This window comes from Aptenodytes patagonicus, chromosome 7 (genome assembly GCF_965638725.1).
Source record: "Aptenodytes patagonicus chromosome 7, bAptPat1.pri.cur, whole genome shotgun sequence".
In the NCBI taxonomy this organism is placed as follows: domain Eukaryota; kingdom Metazoa; phylum Chordata; class Aves; order Sphenisciformes; family Spheniscidae; genus Aptenodytes; species Aptenodytes patagonicus.
Genome location: NC_134955.1, coordinates 30,962,409 through 30,982,656, shown reverse-complemented (window position 1 = coordinate 30,982,656; position 20,248 = coordinate 30,962,409). Strand labels below are relative to the sequence as shown.

The window sequence follows — 20,248 nt, the reverse complement described above, 5'->3', positions numbered from 1 at the left end:
TTGCATGGGAATGAGCAAAGGGGAACTGTGCTGGCTGGTGGCAACATTTAACCAGTAAGCTCAAGAATGCTCAGGGAATGGGTAACATTTGCTCATAGACAATGCACCAAGAGAGCAGGGAAGCCAAAGGATTCCCTTCCCCCAGAGGTTTTGATCAGTTATGACCTGTTGAAGATACAACAGTCTTTGGCTGCCCTTTTTAATCCTGTTCCAGTGAGCTGGGAGCCATGCCGGTTTCGATGGCATAGGGGTCAGCTGGGTGCTCACAGGGGCAGGCACAGGTGTCCTGCCGTGGCGGTGGCTTTGCAGGTGTGCTGAGAATGGTGCAGAGGGCAGTATTGAGTTTTGCCTCTGGCTGGCAGGGTTCACTGAGTCAGACACAGGCACTTAAATGCAGCTAGATTACAGCCAGAGTCAGTCTGAGCTGGAAAGTGATGCAGAAGTATTTACAGGGGGTGGAGCTAAGCTAAGGAAAGTCATTGCTTCAGGACTCTTCGTCTAAACAAAAATAATAATAAAGAGCCATAGGAAAGAAGGGGGAAAGAATACAACAACTTGAGGATAGACCCAGCCCTGCTGGACCAAGGCTGAGTAGATATAAACCACCATATGAGTGTGTCTGCTCTGCACACCTAGACCTGGGATTGCAGGGTCATCTGTGGTACAGAAAGCCTTAGACTGGTTTTAGCAAGAACCAGTTTAGTCTGAGAGCAATAGTGTTGTCCCTCTTTTTTCATTTAACCACAACAAGCTGTTTTATCCTATCTGCTTACTGTCACAGATCCCCATGTGCTGGTTTTGGCTGGGACAGAGTTAATTTTCTTCCTAGTAGCTGGTATAGTGCTGTGTTTTGGATTTATCGTGAGAATAATGTGATAACACACTGATGTTTTAGTTGTTGCTAAGCAGTGTTTATACTAAGTCAAGGACTTTTCAGCTTCCCATACTCTGCAAGCCAGGAGGTGCACAAGAAGCTGGGAGGGGGCACAGCCAGGACAGCTGACCCAAACTGGCCAAAGGGATATTCCATACCATGTGATGTCATGCTCAGCATATAAAGCTGGGGGAAGAAGAAGGAAGGGGGGGACGTTTGGAGTGATGGCGTTTGTCTTCCCAAGTAACCGTTAGGCGTGACGGAGCCCTGCTTTCCTGGGGATGGCTGAACACCTGCCTGCCGATGGGAAGTAGTGAATGAATTCCTTGTTTTGCTTTGCTGGCATGCACGGCTTTTGCTTTACCTGTTAAACTGTCTTTATCTCAACCCACGAGTTTTCTCACTTTTACCCTTCTGATTCTCTCCCCCATCCCACCGTGGGGGCGAGTGAGCAAGCAGCTGTGTGGTGCTTAGTTGCCAGCTGGGGTTAAACCACGGCAATAACCTAAATCCAATTAATGTACTGTTGCTGCACGTTTTTGCAGAGTATTTCTGTAGGCTTTGAGGTCTTGCTAAGTGGAAAGTTCAGTGCCCAGATAAAAGGGCATCCTTCTCTTACTATTAGTTATAAACCTGCCATTGGCTAGTATTGGGCAAAGTGACTCAAACAGCATACTTCCACCTACTGTACAGGCAAAGGTATTTTTTCCTGCTTATTCGACCACAGGATTCAGCTTCCTAGCATAAGAAAATGGGAGGGGAATAACTGGGTTTGAGAAATCAGGCAGAGGTGGGGCTCTGAGTCAGTTTATAAAATAGTTGTTCACCTGCATATGAGACATTTAAACTATTGGTGTCTGTGGAAGCTGGGAGATATGAAATTGCATTGCCACAGATAACACTGGATGTGTACGTGACAGTGACCACAATGGAGCAAGATTGCATTTTGTCTCAGGTAAGAAGGGTGCAGAGTAAAGCAAGGCATCTGGGATCTCAGCTGGTTATGCTGTGTATAGTGCAAAGATGGTACTACTTTCTTGACCTACCATTGACTACGAATGACTGTGCAGGATGAAAAAAGTCAGTGCTTCAAGAACTCATTATTAACATTTAAAAAATGATAGCAAACTGTAGGAAGGAAGTGAAAACTACTTGGGGAGTAAGAGTTTATTTACAAAGGGAGCATTTTGTATATTGAGGGGTTTTCTTCATTTTAGAGACATGACATATACAACCTTAGAATAAATATTAAATAGCATGGAGATATGCTTCAAGGTGAAAGATTAATGAGAGGGTGTATTTATGGGAGACAGGTTTGCTGTTCCTTTAACAGCCAGGGTCAGGAGCTGCCTTTCCTTCCCTGTGTGTCATGCAAAGGGTGGACCTTACCTGGCTGCTAAACCTCCGCTCAGGCTTACTGGGGGAAGCACGGTGCAGGCAGTGGCACCGGGCACAGCAGGAAACACCTGTACCTGCCGAGGCTCTACAGCCAGCACTGGCCATGGGATCCCCTTCACTGCTGTTCTGCGGTTCTCAATTCCTGATGAGGATTGCTTTTAAGAGACAGGATGGTTTTTCCAGGGGTAATGTTGGCCCTTCTTGTTGCAGGAGCTGATCACTCAAACCGCTCAGCTAGGAGAAGGAATTATGCGGCTGAATCCTCATGGGGAACAGTGGACTCCTGTTATAAAGGTACTGCAAAGGAGAATTTAAAAAGAAAACTGAAAAAGAGACTTTCCTGCTGGGTGGAGCCTAGGTGAGAACAGATAGGGTTCAGCATCTGCCAAACAGTCTAATTAGCTACGATAACCCATCCAGCTCCCTCTGTGAAACACTGCCCCGCTTATCATTTTGATCACTTCACTTACGCAGTCTTGCTTCATGTTAAAGTCCTAGTGCTGTTTTCTATCCTTGGCACATGAGAAATGAACACTGTTTTAACAAGACGTATCTTTAAAAGAATGGGTTTGAATAGGCTTTCTGCTAAATATGTCTTGCTAAAGCACAAGGGCAAATTTACTGCCAGTGTAGGTAGTAAGAGCTGTGAAATTGTGCCACTTACTCCCACAAAGAGTATGGCATAATCTTGAAGTGCATTTTTAACACCTGATTTCCTGGATTAATCATTCTTCTGGCTTCTACAAAAAAATAATAGTTTTCCAGGAGACTTCAGACATGTTATAGTAAATCTTTCCTCTAGGAAATGAGAGGACCAGATGTGCTGAAAAAGATTTTTTAACCTTCTTCTCTCTAGTTTAAGGCTATTTAGTAATAATTAGGAACTCTCCCTTGCTCTGTTTCAAGCTGAGTTAAGTTGCTGTGCAACAAGTGTTGTGCTTACAGTTTAAGGAATAGCCTACCCTTTCTGTTGATTAGTTGAATGGAAAACCCAGAGATGAGAAATATGCCCTAAAATGCAACTCTCTATGCTGCAGGGACCATGGCAGGTTCAGAAGAACAAACCAAACCTCTCAAAATTTTTAGGCAAAACTCACACCACTGACGGGATTTTGGCCGTTTGTTATTTATACCTCTGTGATGTCTAAGCCAAGGCTCCCTGGTTACTACAGGGCACATCCACATGCCTGAATACTTTGTTCAATCTTCACTCCCTCTCTGGTGCTTTGGGATCACCACAAGCCACCATGGTGGCTCCAGGGGATCCGATCCCTGAAACTGAGTTGAGCCTTTCCAGGAAAGTGCCTTCTCCAAAGCCAGCCACTGGCAGCACCAGTTACCGGCTCTGTAATTACTGAACGCTTTCCACCTGTACCTGCCTTACTTCTGTGCCTTAGGAGTTAGTTTTTAGACGTGAATACAAGTGCCTTTGATGGTCTTATCCACAGCTACTCTTTGGAGTCTTAGCAGTGGTTTGACATCCTTGATGTGAACACCTGGTCACCTGCTGTGCAGCTGAACAGCACGAATGTCGTTGGTGCCTTTTCCTAGGGTGGGGTGCTTTGGTTTCCTGGAGGCTAATTTTACCTGTTTCTTCATTAGCCTACTTGCTAACTGCCCCCAATCTCAACAACATATATTCGTTAGCCTTGGCTGCATGCATTAATACACCCAGGTTAAACATTATGAGAGACATCACATAGACATATATTCCATTGAACCTATGAATACTAATGTACTTCATTTTTTACGCACGGTAAGCATGGCACATTATTAACACAGTACATACCAAATTGTTTTGCTCAGACAGGCCAACTAGAGCAAAACTCCTGCTCTCCTTTCCTGCAGTGCCTGTGTCACACATCCTTCTCAGTGGGACTAATGAGGTCAGTATCATGCTAATGCCACTTCAGGACTGGCAATGGTCTTTTTATAGTCAGTACAGGTGGAGTGAGCAGGTGATGTCACTACCTGTCCATGGCCCTGTAGTTGCACTAAATGCCTTTTGCATTTTAGAACTTTTGGAGCAAAATTTTCCTGCTGATTTGTATTCCAACATATTGTGTCTTTTCCCCCTTTCATGACTGTAGAAATAAAAGGTTAGGTGGAAATGGAGATTAATGGTATTTATTTGTTTATTTTATGATAAAAGGAGAAGGGATATGGACTCACATTTGGGCTCCAACATAAGACCATAACAGCAATATGAGAGGCTAAGGAGTCAAGCATGAGGCCTTAATGTTGGAGGCATGGGCTAATGTGAAAGAGGGAAGCCAAAGGGAACAAGCAAGAGTTTCTTACCAGGTGTAAAACACTGTCTTTGCACTTCTTAAGCCAAACAGTGCAAAGAAACTCCAGACACAAAGAGTTTACATGGTTTAAAACTAAAGAAAAACTTCTCACAAGAAAGTCAGAGGTGAACTCATCTCAAGAGGGGCAGTTACATCCCTGTACGTGAAAAACACTTGCATAGTGAGTAGCATGGTGGAAGTGCAAAGCAGCAATCTCTTCCTCTGACATTAACAGCAGCATGGAGATCAGAGGTCAGCATTTAACTCTGGGGAGTACTGTACGTTTAAAAGAGCAGGTATATGAGAAAATCATATCCCGTAGCCCAGGAGACTGAACATGTGTAATGACTGGGTGGGAGGTGATTCCCACGATGATAATTTTATCACTTGCAAAAAGCCTAAGGCAGCTTTTCATTTTCTACCTTGCAAATTTAACAAGTACATCTTCTCCCAAGCTGAGTCTGAATCTTACCACTTTGTGTAGCTAGATTTTAGTTAGAAAGCAAATAAATTCTCTATAATAATACAAACCCACATATCATGCTATAAAAGTAGAGAAGTCTTTCCGTCTAGTACTTGATTTAGATATTAGTAGGAAAATAAATGTATTGGCCATTTCATAGTCGCATAGAAAAATACAACTAAGTTGTGCATGATTTGGGTATTTCTCTTTCTTGATCATTTCTATCCTCTAAGTATGCTATCTACCTTTAGCATTCATTCCTGTCTTTTATATGTTTTTTTTCCCCCTGCAGATAGAATCATCTCTGTGTTACTTACTGACTATAAGAGTCATAAGAGCAAGAAATATCCACCAGGCAGATGTCTGTAAGTATCTGTAGTGCTCTGTATGGTCCCCATACATGCCCTTCATGGGGTACTAGCTAGTCCTGCTCCAAGAAAAAGTGCTTTCTAGATCTTTTCCACGGATGGAGAAAGTCCTCTCACTGGCATGCTGGTTCCAGCAATGAACATAGTGTGTTGCTCTTCTTTCCATCAGCCCTGTTCTGTGCAGAGGTAACTCTATAAGGTCACAGTTGTACCTATTGCACATATTTCTCTGCATCCCCAAAGGGAGCAGGGGAAACTCTGTAGTCTGTTGAAAGCAAGAAATGTGGAAAGATCTCCTGTGTTTTCCTCTGGAGTATATTTATGTAACAAAGAACACAAACCGGTTGGGATAATGGAGCAAATACTGAAAATGGAGTAGCCTTATCTCAAATTTAGCTTGTACTCAAAGCTTTCTCAAGGCTAAGTAATCCAAATTACCATACCCCGATTCCCTGTGTACCACCTTTCATTGTCCCGAATTATTTTATCCTGGGCTAAACTGATTGCTTGATGACATAGAAGGAGGGGAAAACCCTTTGTTTTTAATGCATTTATTATATCCCTAATCACATTTATTCAGAGAAGAATCTTTTTTCTCCATTCCTATTACCTAAATTCTAATGTTTATGTTGGACAAAGATGTCATCATGTATCATAGTGTCTCTCTTTGAAAGCAAAGCTCCATGTTGTTCAATTCATTCTTTGTTCTAGAGCAAATCCTCATTTTAGATGTGTTTGTGTTTATTAATATACAGTAAGCCAGACTGATTGCTATGTGAGGCTGTGGCTGCCAACTGCTTCAACCGACAAATTTCAGACTAAAACCATCAAGAACTGCAAAGACCCAGTCTGGAATGAAACCTTCTACTTCAGGATCCAGAGTCAGGTCAAGGTACTGAGCTGGGACTTCACTGTTAACCATGACCTAGGGAGCAACTGCCAGGTTTTATCTTTTTGTAAAGGGGACATAAGTAATTTTCTCAAGAGGCAAGGAAAGATGCAGAAAGATGTGAGAACAACACATATCCTTATGGCTGTTTTCCATACCATGAAAGACAAGTATCTCTCTCAGCCACGGGTAGAATATGACCTTTGAGATATCTCTGATTTCCTCTCATTCCTCCTCATAGGCAGATGCGTACACGGAGCTGATTTCCCCTCCACCTCCTTCCCTTCCTGCTCTTTTTCTTTATGTCCTCCCACTCCTCACAACAGCTGACTAAAACAACTGTCCCCAGGATCTCCTGCTTTGAAGGAAACCTGACACATTTCTAAAGTCCTTCCCTTCACTTCCCAGAATGTGCTGGAGCTGGCGCTCTATGATAAGGATGTGGTTACTCAAGATGACCACCTCTTCACAGTGTACTTCGATATAGCCAAACTTTCCCTGGGAGAGCAAGTCTTCATGCACTTCAAGTGCGATTCACAGGTGAGGTCTGAAATAAGAAATGGAATAGGTTGGCAAGAAAGTGTTTGTCTGCTTTTCTGTCTAAAATGTTATTTGCAAAATCTTTCTTTTTTTCCTTCTTGTGTATGGACTGCCCAGCCACATAAAAGGGAGTTGATTTTCACTCTGATGTGGGAAAGCCTCTTCATACCTGGATCTGTAGGCACACTGAAGGGTTTGGTGTTGGCCACAGAGGCTCACAAACTTCAGGTGTCTTTGCAAAATCGTCACTTTGCTGAACCTGCCCCCATCGAGGATCAAGGAGTGTGTCCACGCCAGTACATGATGCTTTTTGTCATAACTTTTTACTTAACCTAGTAATTAGGAAGTAATAACTCTGTGGTCGGAACCAAGTGTCAAACCAGACTAGTTGCTAATTATGAACTGTGGCATGGGTGTTTAAATAAAGTGTCTAAGTCAGGGCACTCAGCTTAGCAATAAGAAACATTCCTATTTTGAATGTCCAGGGAGGCTCTGAAAGTCACACATTCCACCTCCCAGTATGTTCTGTCTGTCCCTCTCCTTTTCCAGTTCCCTCCCAGTCTCTTGTGCATCTGTCATGCACCATTCAGTTGATTAATTACCTTATCTACACACACCCAAACTCCACGCTGCAGTTCGTTATCTTTAAATGCCTTATTTGACCATTTTTTTCTCTGCAAAATACCAGAGGAGCAGTGTGTGGACTTCCACTAACCCTTGGTAAAATAGAAACATTTGGCTAGTTGTACCCCAGCTCATTACTGTGGGTGGTTACAGGTGCCATATCCAGGCCTTTCGATACTGCATTTGCACAGCTACAGTAGTTAGAGCTCATACTCTACAGGCCTTCGTAAATTTTTTTTGTCCTATATTAATAACTTTTTGGTGTCTTTAATGCAATAGGTAATTTGAGCAACTAAGTAACCCACAGCATGATCTCACTTCTCTGTTCATCATCGCTTCTGTCCCCACCTTTGTTTTCCTCTCTCCTGTGCTTTCTTCCTCCTAGGGATTATACTCTTCTCCACCACCCCACAGACCAGGCCTTATTGTCAGATTTACCTCTGCCCCAATGCCCTCAACACGTTGCCAAACAAAGTGGTTGTCCTCTTCCACAGCTGCTTTGCATGTCACCATTTTCCCTTCCTTACACCAGAAGGCTTCGGCTGCTCCCCTCAGCAGACCCTGTTTCTCTTTGCTGGCAGACTTGGTATGAAACAGCATCTCCGCCTGGGTCTGTCCCTTGTGTCCCAGCAGAAGCAGGCAAGCCAACTACTTTCTTTGTTAAAAACTGCTATCACAGCCACCCAGAAACTTCCTACCAACAAAGAATCTTGAGACTCAAGACACACAGATGTGAGGTGGTGGGTGCCTCTATTTTAAATGCTCTGCCAGTCACAAATAGTGCATGCGTACCTATATTGTGAGAGTGAGAACTTGCATTATGAGAACTGCCAGTAGACTAGTGTTAAAAACGTTTTCCTTTCTTTATTTTCCAGAGGCAAGAGGAGCTAGAGGTGGGATTTGCATTGGATAATATGTGAGTAAACATGAAATGCAACATAATCTGCAGCAAAAAGAAACAGCAATTCAGAGGCATGAAATAATCTAGTCTAATTGTCCAGAGAGCATCATTCCTTGATGATGCTGATGATGAACACAGTTCCCTGAGGAATCTGTGCTATGAGCTGTGTGACGAATTGGTGCGTGCCAGGATGACCTCCCCTGAACTTCAGGCAGACAGGGAGAACACCCTAAAACCTCTTCTTTGCCTAGTGTAATGAATAGTATTTAAGACCAGAATACTGGGACTACCGTTCTGTTATGCGTTTGTCTTTGAGATCAGCAGGGGTGTTTGCCTCCCTTCAAAGCACAACATGGAATAACGCATTGGATTTTTGATCTAGAGCCCTTTCTGTCCCATCCTCTGAAAAACTGCAATTTTTAAAAAACTGGATTCCATGAAACCGTCTGCAGCCTGAGCTTGGGGCTCAGCATAAAATCACTACATGGTTTGGCCCCTCAGTAGCTTTTTTTTTTTTGCTGAGCTCCAGGACTGGACGAGCCGGTAAGATGACGATTGTGCCTTGACGGAGTAGAGTGAGGAAACTTGTACCACGAGTCTCCCGGGACTTTTCTTTCAAATCCAATACACAGCTAAAAATAAGCAAGAGGAAAATCAGAAGGGTGTGGCTCATGAATTATACTGTAATTATACTGAGTTATTAAAAATGCATTTTTCTTTCTGTTTCCTAGTTCAGGCCCTCCTGAAACCATCATTACTAATGGAGTACTAGTGGTGAGTGTTACGTATTGTCACCTCTCTTGTCCTGTTGCCACACTTGTTTCACTTGACTCACAGTCATCAGGCCAACATACTCTTTAACTGAGCAAAGCCAGCACTGAGACACTGCGATTTCCCACTTCATCATCTGCCTCACGACATATCCTCGTGGATGGCACCCATGGAGAGGCTGCGGCTGGAACAGCGGGGAGACCCCCCATGCTAGCATCCCTCTGGTGTTGCAAAGGCAACACATGGAATTGGTTTAGGTCCGAGACATCGGTGCAGCAGTGAACTCTCCCTTGGACATCACTCCTCCCGAATTCCTGTATTGCCAAAGAGATGGGGTTTGTCCCGTCCCAGGCACGTGTCATTTCCTGCATTCATAACTGCACTTTTCACACAGGGACTTTCTGACCATGCTATTTGCTCATTTATTAACTTTGTTTCCTCATTATTTTTGTTTGAATCAGTCCTCTGCATCTCTGTTGGGATCCTGGGAGTGCTGTTTTTCACTTTGCCCTTACCTTCTCCCTTCTGCAAGCCCTATTCATCCACACTGCCCCCTCAGCCTTGCGCTGGCTGCGTCCAGTTTCTCAGAGACTCCTCCTGTTCCAGCCAGCATCCAAAATCGAGGTTGCAGTTGAGAGAAAATGTTTTACTCAGGACAAAGTGCACTGCCTGTATAGCATTCGTATCATCAGCAGGCGCTTAGGCTAGGAAACAGAATCTCAGACTGGAAAATTCCCTGCCATGAGGTATTTTATTGTTCATGTCTCTTACAGTCTCGCAAAATCTGCTGCTTGGAAGTCCAGGTGGTTGAGAAGAAGAAGAAGAAGAAAAAGGAGAAGAAATCTTTATCAAGTGAGGTTATTTCTCCATCAGCTGTTTTTCAATCATGATGTGCTAATATTATGAAGGCAATTGGCTTAACGTAAGAATGAAAAAAACCCCAACAAATCTGAAAATGAGAACAGCCTTGTGATAGAGTCTGTAAGAACCTTTGTTTCCAATTTTGATGAGAAAACTACTCTGCGTCTGCTTTTGTATTGCTTCCTTAGGGAAAGAATTCTCCTTTAAAGTGCAAGGCTCTTATGAAGGCACTCAAGGCATTATGCTGGGATCTGATCTGGTCTTCAGTTCCTCCTCTCCTGCCAAATTCCACTATGCCAGATACAAGCAGCCAACACTGGATGTTACGCTACCAGGGAAGAAACGACCTCCCTCCTTTGTATGTTATAACCGGACTTTATAAAACAAAATAATGGCATGTAAAGTAACATGCACCATAAATAGTAACATTAATTTGCATTGTGGAAAGAGAGTAACATTCCTTACAATATAAACTTGGATATATTTGTATTTTTTCAGCGCTCCCGTGTGTATGATACAGGCCGTCCAAACGTGCAACTTCATTCCCTTCCAAGTGGAAAAAACATGATCTTAGCAGAGGTGAGTGCCTGCTCTTTTGTGGGAGAGGTTGAGAAACCTGAGTGTGAAAGTCTGCATCCCCCTGATGATTACCAGGGTACTTTCTGATGATGAAAGCCTGCAGACAAAAATGCCAGGTTGTGCCTTGTTCTGTTTGAATGGGTGTGGGAATACAGGGGATCTTGTTGCTCCATCCTGATCTTACTTCATGCTAAATTTTGGGCTCTGCTTTTTCTCTTCTCACGCACCAGTGGGGCACCTGAACTAACTGAGGTAGCGCCAGTCTCTTGCTGATGCTGACCATGCTTTGCAAAGCACTTTTAGATTCATGTTTAAAAAAATCCACACAGAATGAAAGGATCACGGCTGTTGTAGGTTATAAGCCACAGAAAGGGAGGAGCAAATGCTGCTGTGCAGAATAGTAGTGTGGCTGCAGCCTGGCTGGCTGCCTAAGAGAGGTAATGTTAGTAGAGATGGGTAAGGTATGCATTATCTCTACTTTCCTCTGTAAACATCAGTTGTCCTCAGACGTTACATTCACTAGAAAACATTGGGAATTACTGAACAACTTCCCTGACGATAAACCACTGCAGTCAATTCATATATGCTGCTGGAATATTCAGAGCTCCTGATTTGTACCTGCATTGCTAGGACGGCACAAGCTAAAATTCCTCCTGGGGCTGCAGGGGAGGAGTGCTAAAGCAGGTTGTCATGCTTACACTGTTTGCATTCTTGTTTTCCAGGATAAAGGATTTGATTTATATATGAAGGCAGAAGACTGGTAAGAGACTTGGCCACTCTTGGAGGCTAACTTGTCCTTAGCTGAACTCGTCTCACCCTTGGCTCTTTACTAGGGAGGAGGCACTCACAGTAGGACAGTAGGTTGTGTGACCAAGTGATGTGGAATTCACATGAGCTGAAAGCAAACTATATGTGTAAAATTAACAATACATGTAGATAATCCATACTGAGACATGAATAATGAAAAAGATGTATAAAATAGAAGAAATAATATTACAAGCCAATTATGCTAGTCGGTGTTATGCTCAGCACAGTCTTTAACTTTTTCTTTAACACGATGTAAGAGTGCAGCTGATCACCTGGTACTGTTGATCATGAAGTAGATAAACTTTGCTGCCTACTTCAAGAAAAATGTGAGAAGTTTTTCCTACAGGTCTCAGTGCAGGCTGAAGTATGAGAGAATCCAGACAGCAGATGTCTCAGAAATTATCTGCAGGAATGTCTTCGTTTTCTTTTGATAACTGCTTAGAAATTTAGTAGTCCCTTTTTTTATCATTCTTTCATGCAGCATTGTATACGTGTTTGGGAGTGTAGGAAAGGCTCCTCCTGTAAATGTGGTACTTTGTGGATCTGGTTTATTTCCTTGTATTGGAAACTCTGAGCTTGTCTACCAATAATAAAATGGAATATTCTTTTTTCCTGATCTCTGCTCCAGCCCAGACCACCTTGATGTGCGTTTAGGGTTTGACCTCTGCGTGCAGGAGCAAGACTTTCTATGCAAAAGGCAGAAGTATGTTGCTCCTGCTCTGAAGAAGGTCCTGCAGCTGGAACAGGATCTGCTGGACCATGAGGTCTGTAGGGCAAACATTCAAAACATCTAATGAGCACTTAGCAGTGAGGGCATAACAGCATAATATGACCTCTTTTTTTTCCCAGTTAATTTTTTTTCCGGTGTTTCCTCATCTTTAAACTTATGCACACTTCCAATACTGCCCCATACCTCTAATCTCACCCTGCAGTTTGTGTCCTTTGCAGTTGCTATCCTGAGTTTAACTCTTCTCCTGCCACACCTTCATTGCAAGTCAGGCTAGATATCCCTTGTATAGAAATGGCTTCTTCCACGGTCTTTACCCTATGATTGTTATCCTTGTTGATAACCCTTCCTCCTCTCTTCGACCTGTGAGACTTCTTTTTATTTCCTGCCTTTACAACTGATTCTTTCTCTCTTGCTCCCTTTTGGTTTTAATTAATGCATTTTCATTTGTTTTTTACCAAACATCTATGTTGAACACATTGGAGACAAGTGTCAGCTATCTAAGCAAAAATTGTCATTACTTTTATTCCTGTTCTCCTTTAGAAAATAAATGGTAGCTTATGTTTCAGTAGAAATCATTTGGAAAGAAATCTGTGTCTGGGCATGTGTGGTGGTGTCAGGCTTTGGTAGTAGGAGGTCTCTGCTGAGAGCCACAGTCAGCTGCAGTCCGCTGTCTGATGCCAGTCCTTTCTGTTTGTGTGTTGCACAGACCCCAGTGGTGGCCATCATGACTACGGGAGGAGGGATGAGATCTTTGACCGCGCTGTATGGCAGTCTGCGGGGGCTCAAGAAACTCAATGTCTTGGACTGTGCCACGTACCTGACTGGCTTGTCTGGTACTACATGGTAAGTAGGACTGAGCAGCTCTTGGCTGGAGTCTTCCTGATGACACCAATGCACTGAAGTGGGCTGGGGCTGACATTCAGTAGTCTACCTATGATACCTTCTCAGCTGTCCTATTTTTTTAATCTTCTTCCAAAATTGACAGATTAAAGTCTTTTCATGGGGGAAAGTCACATAATTTGCAACAGCATGAAAACAAGTGTTTTTCTAAGAACGGCTTATGGAAAATTGCTCAAGTCATTTTGACAGGGATAATGACTGTGACTTCAAAGGGAACATAATAGTTTCTTAGGGAACTGAAGACAGGAAACCTTTACTTAATTTCAAATCAAGAAATTAAAATAGAAACATAAAATGTAGCCATTGCCTGCTTCAAACCTTGGTGTGTTTTTTTCCCTCTTCAATATATATTTCCTCTTCCTAGGACCATGTCAAACTTGTACAGAGATGCTGACTGGTCACAAAAGGATCTCGACGAGCAAATCAGCGAGGCTCAAAAACATATGACAAAATGCAAAATAAATTCCCTTTCCTTGCAGTATTTGAAGTATTACAAAAAGCAGCTGTGTCAACGGAAAAGAGAGGGCCGCAAAACATCTTTTATAGATCTCTGGGGGCTTGTCCTGGAATCTTTGTTGCATGATGGGGTACAGTATGTCATAAAGCAGCATTTACAGTGGCTTACAATTTTCTGAAAATTAATTTCTGGAGAAGACATGTTCCTGTTTGTTCTGAGAGAAGTAGTTTGCTATGAGACTGTGTGTATGCAAATGCACAGCCATTTCCAAAACATTTGGTGGCAGTCTTTTAGATATCCAACCATAGTGGAAATCAGCATTCTTGCTTGTGAGATTTAGGATATGTTTTTCTGATAAAACTCCAAGATTACCATTTTGAAAAAATACTATATTTTAAGACTTTTTTTGGCATAGTCTGCAAGTATTTTATTTATTAATTATAATTATTAATAATTATTATTTAATTATTATATTTATTAATAGCAAAATTGCAGACATTCTCTTAATGCCCATGAGAGCTATTAACAAATGGACCTGCAGACTTTTGAAATATGTGAGAGGTCTTACATAAACTTGCAGCATAAGACGTTAAGCTGGTTTATACCAAAAGTATTGCTTTCTGCTCTTCATCATTTCCTTCCATTTTCATCCTGATGGGTCATCAAATAATCTGGCATCACATTGGATGCCTGCAGATATTTCAGTAAGAGAACGCTTACAGGAATTTTGAAAAATACGGAGTATTTCAGAATTTAGGCCCAGCACGCATTATACATTAGAGGCAGAAATTTTTCTGCCCTACAAGCTTAGATGCAGAGAAAACGTTCCTTGCTAATTTTCGTCTCAGTGTAACCATATTTTTGGAATTACAGAAAGACAACCACAGACTCTCTGATCAGCAACGCGCTATTGATCGTGGTCAGAACCCATTGCCTATCTATACTGCTGTCAATGTCAAGAACAACTATAGCACTCTGGATTTCAAAGGTAATTATGAGACATCTGAGAGTCATTTATCTTCGTACTTAAGCTGGTAAATCCTGGGACAGTCTTTTTACATAGTCTAAAAAAAGTCCTCTCCTTTAAAGACCAGAACCTCAGCTAATGTGTATTCGTATAATGTCCTTGTGGTCAGGTAAAAGTTTGACTGCCTATGCAACAGACTCAAAAATATTCCAAAGGCTTTTCAAGTTCATGAGTTTTCATTTTACCATGCTCATAACTCATTGCTATTGGTCTTAACTATTAGACTTAACTGCAGAAATTATTTTAATTTTTAACTCCTTTCATTCCCATGATAGCAACATCATTTTTATCTACAGCTAAGGGGTTGTAGTAACACATTGTTCTCTTTGTGTTCCTTTCCACAGAATGGGTGGAGTTCACCCCTTATGAGGTGGGATTGCAAAAATATGGAGCTTTTGTTCGCGTTGAGGATTTTGGCAGTGAGTTCTTCATGGGTCGGTTGATGAAGAAGGTCCCTGAATCCCGGATCTGCTTCTTAGAAGGTAAGCTCTTAAAAACATCTGAATGATTTTTTTTTTTTTTTTTTTAAATTATGAGCTATATAAACTAAGCACTAATAAAGCACTGGTGCATGACTGACAGGGCAGTTTCACTGGAGAGGATAAATATGTCTTCACTGAATTAATACTTAACTATATTTGATACAGTTTACAGTAAAAAAGAAAATTCAAAGTGACAGGTAGTTATTTTCATTTTTAAAGATAGTTTTGAATAAAAATATAGTATTGTTTCCAGTCCAACAATAAAATTCAGGTCTCTGGGAATCCATGGTTCTGCTCATGCTACTCCAGAAGGGTGAACTCCAGAGCCTCTTGCCTGTCTCACAGGTAGTCAGTAATGTGTGTGCTTCCTATGGACAGTTTACATGAGCCTTCATGCTGATACTCCACTGCATCGGGGTGTGTTTGAGCATGCCAGGTCCCCCCTGCTACAGAGAGTCTGCTTTGGCCACTGGCTCCAGTTTCTACATTGCCTGGGCAAGCCTGGGGAGAAAACAGCATAGTCATATCCAGAAGCATTTTTCCTAGTGACTGAAGTGGAGAATGGATACGTGTTTTCCAGACAAAGAGGCAAGCAGTCAACTTGTGACTGGTTCGAGATGCAAACTTCTCCTCGACTGGCCACTTCACTTAGAGTGAGGGAGACACTGTAGTATTTTAGCCTAAGCTTATGCTGGATATGCATACATTTGCACTTCCTGAACCAAAAAACAGTGAGAACTTGTGCCCTAGGGGATAACCAAAGACATTGTTTCTCAAGCTCAAAAATGCATGGTCAAAACTGATCCCTCAGTGTGTTAACAGGCTTATTCTCAAAAAGGGAAGCCTACAAATGCAGAGGCTGTAAGATCACGTTTTAATATAATATCAATATAATTCCCCGTCAAATATCTCAGATTGCAAACTTTCATCCTTTCTTTTTATACAAGCCTTCTGATATTTGGGTTTTTTTCTGAAAATCCATGCTCCTTAAATCATATTAATTCACAAAAGTCTTACCATTCATTAAAATATATATCCAGCCCTAAGTACCATAAGACAAAAACTGGATACCAAAATAAGGTTTAAAAACCAGCAGCCAAATAAAAATGACACATCATCCATTTAAAACAAACTAAGGAAATGCATAAACCTCGCAAATTTCATCTCATGATAACAGTTTTGCGATGCATGATGTGTGAATGTTTGAGTTAGAAAGCCCTTTCCTTTTACAGGCATGTGGAGTAGTTTATTTTCATTGAATGTGTTATATATCTGGAATTTGTCCCATTCTTCAGAAGATTTCTGGCACAGGTGGACCCAGGACAAAATCGACAATATAGGTAAATTATCATACTTCTTCCTTACTGTGAATTTATTGTTCGATAGAGTTTATGTTAGATAAACCATCACACTCATCTGCTATGTGAGATGTGCACAGTATATTTGGCATTTTTTGGAGTGTTTCTTCAAAAGCCACATTGCCTTTCTGGAGGGAAGTGGATTCAAAGTCTCATACTGCAAAGCATAATTGGATAATTTAAAAATCTCCAGTCCCGTGATCTATGTGCTCACTGAGGGCTCAGCACTGATGTTGGCAGATGAGTTAAAATGTTGAGGAATAATAAGATTGATCTGTAAATGATTAATAAAGCAAAAATATTTTGACTACATTAAGTAGGAGCTACTGTAATACAAATAAGTACAACAGTTATCCTTTTCCAAAGCCTGCGTTCAGTCTGTTCCACAAGTGTGCATATGTCTGGTGCAGATTTTTATTGCTGTCTGATACTGGGTCTTGTTTTTTATCCAAATCTGGACTGTGTAAGGAAATGGTATTTGGCTGGTAAAAGTAACATTTTAGTTTTGTTTTCATTTGGTCACTTGTGTTCATTGAGTCTTTTCATCCTAGGCCTTTTAAATAAAGAAAACACTGATATTTATTACTTACTTTGAGATCTTGGGGGATAACCTTGCTCTAGGCAGGTAGAATTTAACAGCCTTTCCCTGTGCAGAGGAGGAACCCCTCCTACCGCTGAAGCCACACGAGCTGAGGACTCGCCTGTTCACCCCTCCCGGCCCCCTCGGCAGTGCTCTTCGGGGCGCTCTCACTGACCGCCTCTGCGTTGCCCAGGAGCACAACTTCCTAAAGGGTTTCCAGATGCATAATAACTACCTGGAGAACAAGCACTTCTGCAGATGGAAAGGTAACAGAAGACCTGTATGCCTGGGGAGAGAATAAACAAGCAGAACAAAATGAAAACCCAGATTTGATATTAAACCCATTCTTCAAGGTTAGAGGCCATGTTTGGGCAGAATCACTATTAGATCAATCAGTTGTGGCACACCGGGATGTAGCACGGCGTGGTGTTGAGCTCCATGCCAATAGTTTGCTGGTGGCACACACCTCCTGAGGCAGGGACACTAGGTCTTGATGGTGGTCCTCCCTTTCTCTGTTTGAAGACACTCGGTGGGGAGGCACAAGAAACCCACTTCATGAATGTTGCCACTGCAGGTCCAAAACTGCATGTGGCTGGAGTTGGGAGGGCAGAAGAGAAGGGATACAGCGAATCCCCCTTCCCCGAAGACGGTAATCAGTTAGGGCTCAGTGGTCATGGTGTAAGAGTGGAAAACAGTCTAACCAGTTTTGTGCTATTGCACTTACAGCAAGAAATATCTTTCCTTTTAGATACTGTGTTAGACACATTTCCCAACCAGCTGACACAATCAGAGGAATTCCTGTCTCTGGTAGATACGGGATTTTTCATCAATACAAGCATCATGCCACTTTTAAAACCAGAGAGAAAGGTGGATGTCATCCTGCATTTAAATTACAGTGCTGGATCCCAGATACAGGTGAGAGGAATTGAAGCAGTCTCTATTTCTTCTTCAACAGCTGTATATCTGGAAGTTTTTAACACTTAGGTGCTTTCTATATTGTTCCTAAAAGTCTTAACCGCTAGCATTTTTAGCTTAATGCTTCAGTGTGATACTTCATTTATAGGCTGTACATATTCTCATTTGTTTTTCTTGTACGATACAACTGTTTTGTGCTAAGAACTCAGGGAAAACAAAAACCTTCTCTCCACTGATGCAGTGCTTTCCAGTAGGGGTTTCAGAGCTTTCACACAGCTAGCTTGGAAAATGCTCCCTTTGTTACTGGACTCCAAGAAATCCTGAGCCCTGAAATCCTCTTTAAGTCTTAGTACTGTTCTGTTCATTGATCCAGGCTCTGGACCAGACCTGCAAGTACTGCTCGGAGCAGGGAATTCTTTTTCCCAGGGTCGACTTGAGTGAAGAAGACAGGAAAAACCTGAAGGAGTGTTACCTCTTTGATGGTGCTGAGACTCCAGGAGCACCAGTGCTGCTATTTTTCCCACTAATTAATGATACCTTCCAAAAATACAAAGCACCAGGTAAGTAATCAAGCATGTCAGAAAAAGGCTGACATCATGGCCAGCCTATTAAAGGGAGTATATTTAATACTCCAACACTTAAACTTCACCGTTGGCTCATTTCAATACATCAAACCTCTCTGTTGCTTAAAGCTACTTGTTCTACCAAGTCAGATTTGCTGTCATGGCAGTCCTGTTTCAATCCCCAAGCTAGTTAGTTTGCAGGTAACTTTGATGTACCTATGTGAGCCACAGGTACAGCTCAGAACTGCAGTATAGACCCATGTAAGAGGAATAATCACCATTTTTCTCCCCACATCATGTGAAGCAGCTGATATCCACCTAAGCCAGGGACTGAGCTGTCAGTTTGAAAAATAATTATTTGTTTAAAAAATAGTTTTAAAAACCCACAAGAGTAACTTAGATTATGAACTCTCTCTGTAGAGAGACATCTCCTTTCCATGCTCTGTTAAGATTTGGCTTGCTTATGACCAGAGTAACTCCCATCTCTCAGCAGTGATTTGTCTCCCCTTCCTCCTAGGTCAGATGCGCTCAGAGTCAGAGATGGAAGATGGCAAAGTTGATCTCTATGGCTGCTGTTCCCCTTATTCAACATATTCAATTCAATACACTGAGAAGGCGTATGACCGTCTGGTTCGGCTGGGTGAATACAACATCCTGAATAATGAGGACCTCATTTTGCAGGCCTTGCACACAGCAGTGGCACGGAAGAGGCAGAAAAGGAAATAATGTCAGACAAGGGAGGATGCTTTTGTGTCCCTTAACCCACCAAGAGACTGAAGATCCCTTATGATCGTCTGGCAGGCTTCAAAGGATTCCTGCTCAACCCCACTTAATGGCAATCTCAGATGAACAAAGAAGACACTGAAGAGAAACTTTTTTATCCAAAGAATTTCACTGCAGCAATTCATTGCAATTCAGCTACGACAGTGGAGTACAATTCATTATATGGTACAGACAATGGGCAGCCATGAGGAAGAAGGTGCTAAGATGATCATGAGCATGGTGCTAGTTGCCTTGAGAAAGAGTTTGAAATGTTTAAGTCTAACATGTTCAGGGCAGACCACATTAAAAGCATATTTTATTAACATGACTTGTGATTTGTGTTTGCGAGGTGGTGGTGAGGCAAGCAGCAGCCTGTGGGCCAGGTTTGTTACTGAGACTGTGGCCCATTGTAGGCAAGTGTTTAGAGAAAGGCAGGCACATGTCATATGGCATCCTGTGGGCACAGATCACCTCCAAGGGTGGCTTTGGGCAGAGGAGGCACAGGCCATGGGTACCAGACCAACCAAGAAAGCAAAAGAGTGTTGATGAAGTTCTCCACTGCTTGGCCACCAAGCTCCTCTGTGTGCTTCCTTGCTGCTTCTTGGTTAACAGTCCCTCTTCCCACTCCTGGTATGAGCGGTAGCAGCATAGTGACTAGAAATACAAGCTGAAGAGAACAAGACTCTGCTGGCTTTAATACCCCTCAAAACAAGAGCAAGGATGTGCAGGTCCTTGAATTCATTAGCTCCACCTACCCTCGCTGTTGGCTGGGTCTCGCATGAGCTCAGCTCCTGCAGAACTAAGAGGCACCCACATGTGAGGAAAAGGGCTTTACATGGTCTCAGTGCAAGAAGGAAGATTCTGTGTTTTGCAGTAGAGCACCTAAAGAGGATATCCTGCTCCAGGAATGCTATTTTTTTTTCCTCTTGAGACAGCAAACATTTATGTTACCTATACTGTTGCTGTGAGCCTTGTGTCATCTGTGAAGATGACAAGAAAGGTGCAGACCTATAGAGATCCCTGGAAGCTCTGGGAAGGTATGCTATAGCAAGTATACCCTTCTGCATGGCAAGCTGCTGCAGGAGGATCTGTGCCTCCTGAGCTGTAA

At 42.4% G+C, this 20,248-nt stretch overlaps 1 protein-coding gene across 1 annotated transcript; it reads left to right on the top strand.

The window, feature by feature from the left end:
• Nucleotides 1-1,798: 1,798 nt before the first annotated feature.
• On the top strand, nt 1,799-19,468 carry LOC143163392 (cytosolic phospholipase A2 epsilon-like). Its single transcript, XM_076344658.1, has 21 exons — nt 1,799-1,829; nt 2,483-2,566; nt 5,319-5,391; nt 6,150-6,286; nt 6,692-6,823; nt 8,323-8,363; nt 9,080-9,122; nt 9,893-9,971; nt 10,169-10,338; nt 10,479-10,559; nt 11,282-11,319; nt 11,995-12,130; nt 12,803-12,939; nt 13,361-13,583; nt 14,327-14,441; nt 14,825-14,962; nt 16,195-16,302; nt 16,975-17,166; nt 17,649-17,815; nt 18,189-18,375; nt 18,896-19,468. Exons 1-21 carry the CDS (start codon nt 1,803-1,805, stop codon nt 19,102-19,104), a joined length of 2,517 nt encoding a protein of 838 aa, XP_076200773.1. The 5' UTR covers nt 1,799-1,802; the 3' UTR covers nt 19,105-19,468.
• Nucleotides 19,469-20,248: the final 780 nt, after the last annotated feature.

Coding starts and splice junctions, on each gene's coding strand:
- LOC143163392 (XM_076344658.1), top strand. CDS start 1,803: ATGGAGCAAGATTGCATTTTGTCTCAG. Junction 6,824..8,322: donor ACTTCAAGTGCGATTCACAG/GTGAGGTCTGAA, acceptor TTTATTTTCCAG/AGGCAAGAGGAGCTAGAGGT. Junction 14,963..16,194: donor CCGGATCTGCTTCTTAGAAG/GTAAGCTCTTAA, acceptor TTCCTTTTACAG/GCATGTGGAGTAGTTTATTT.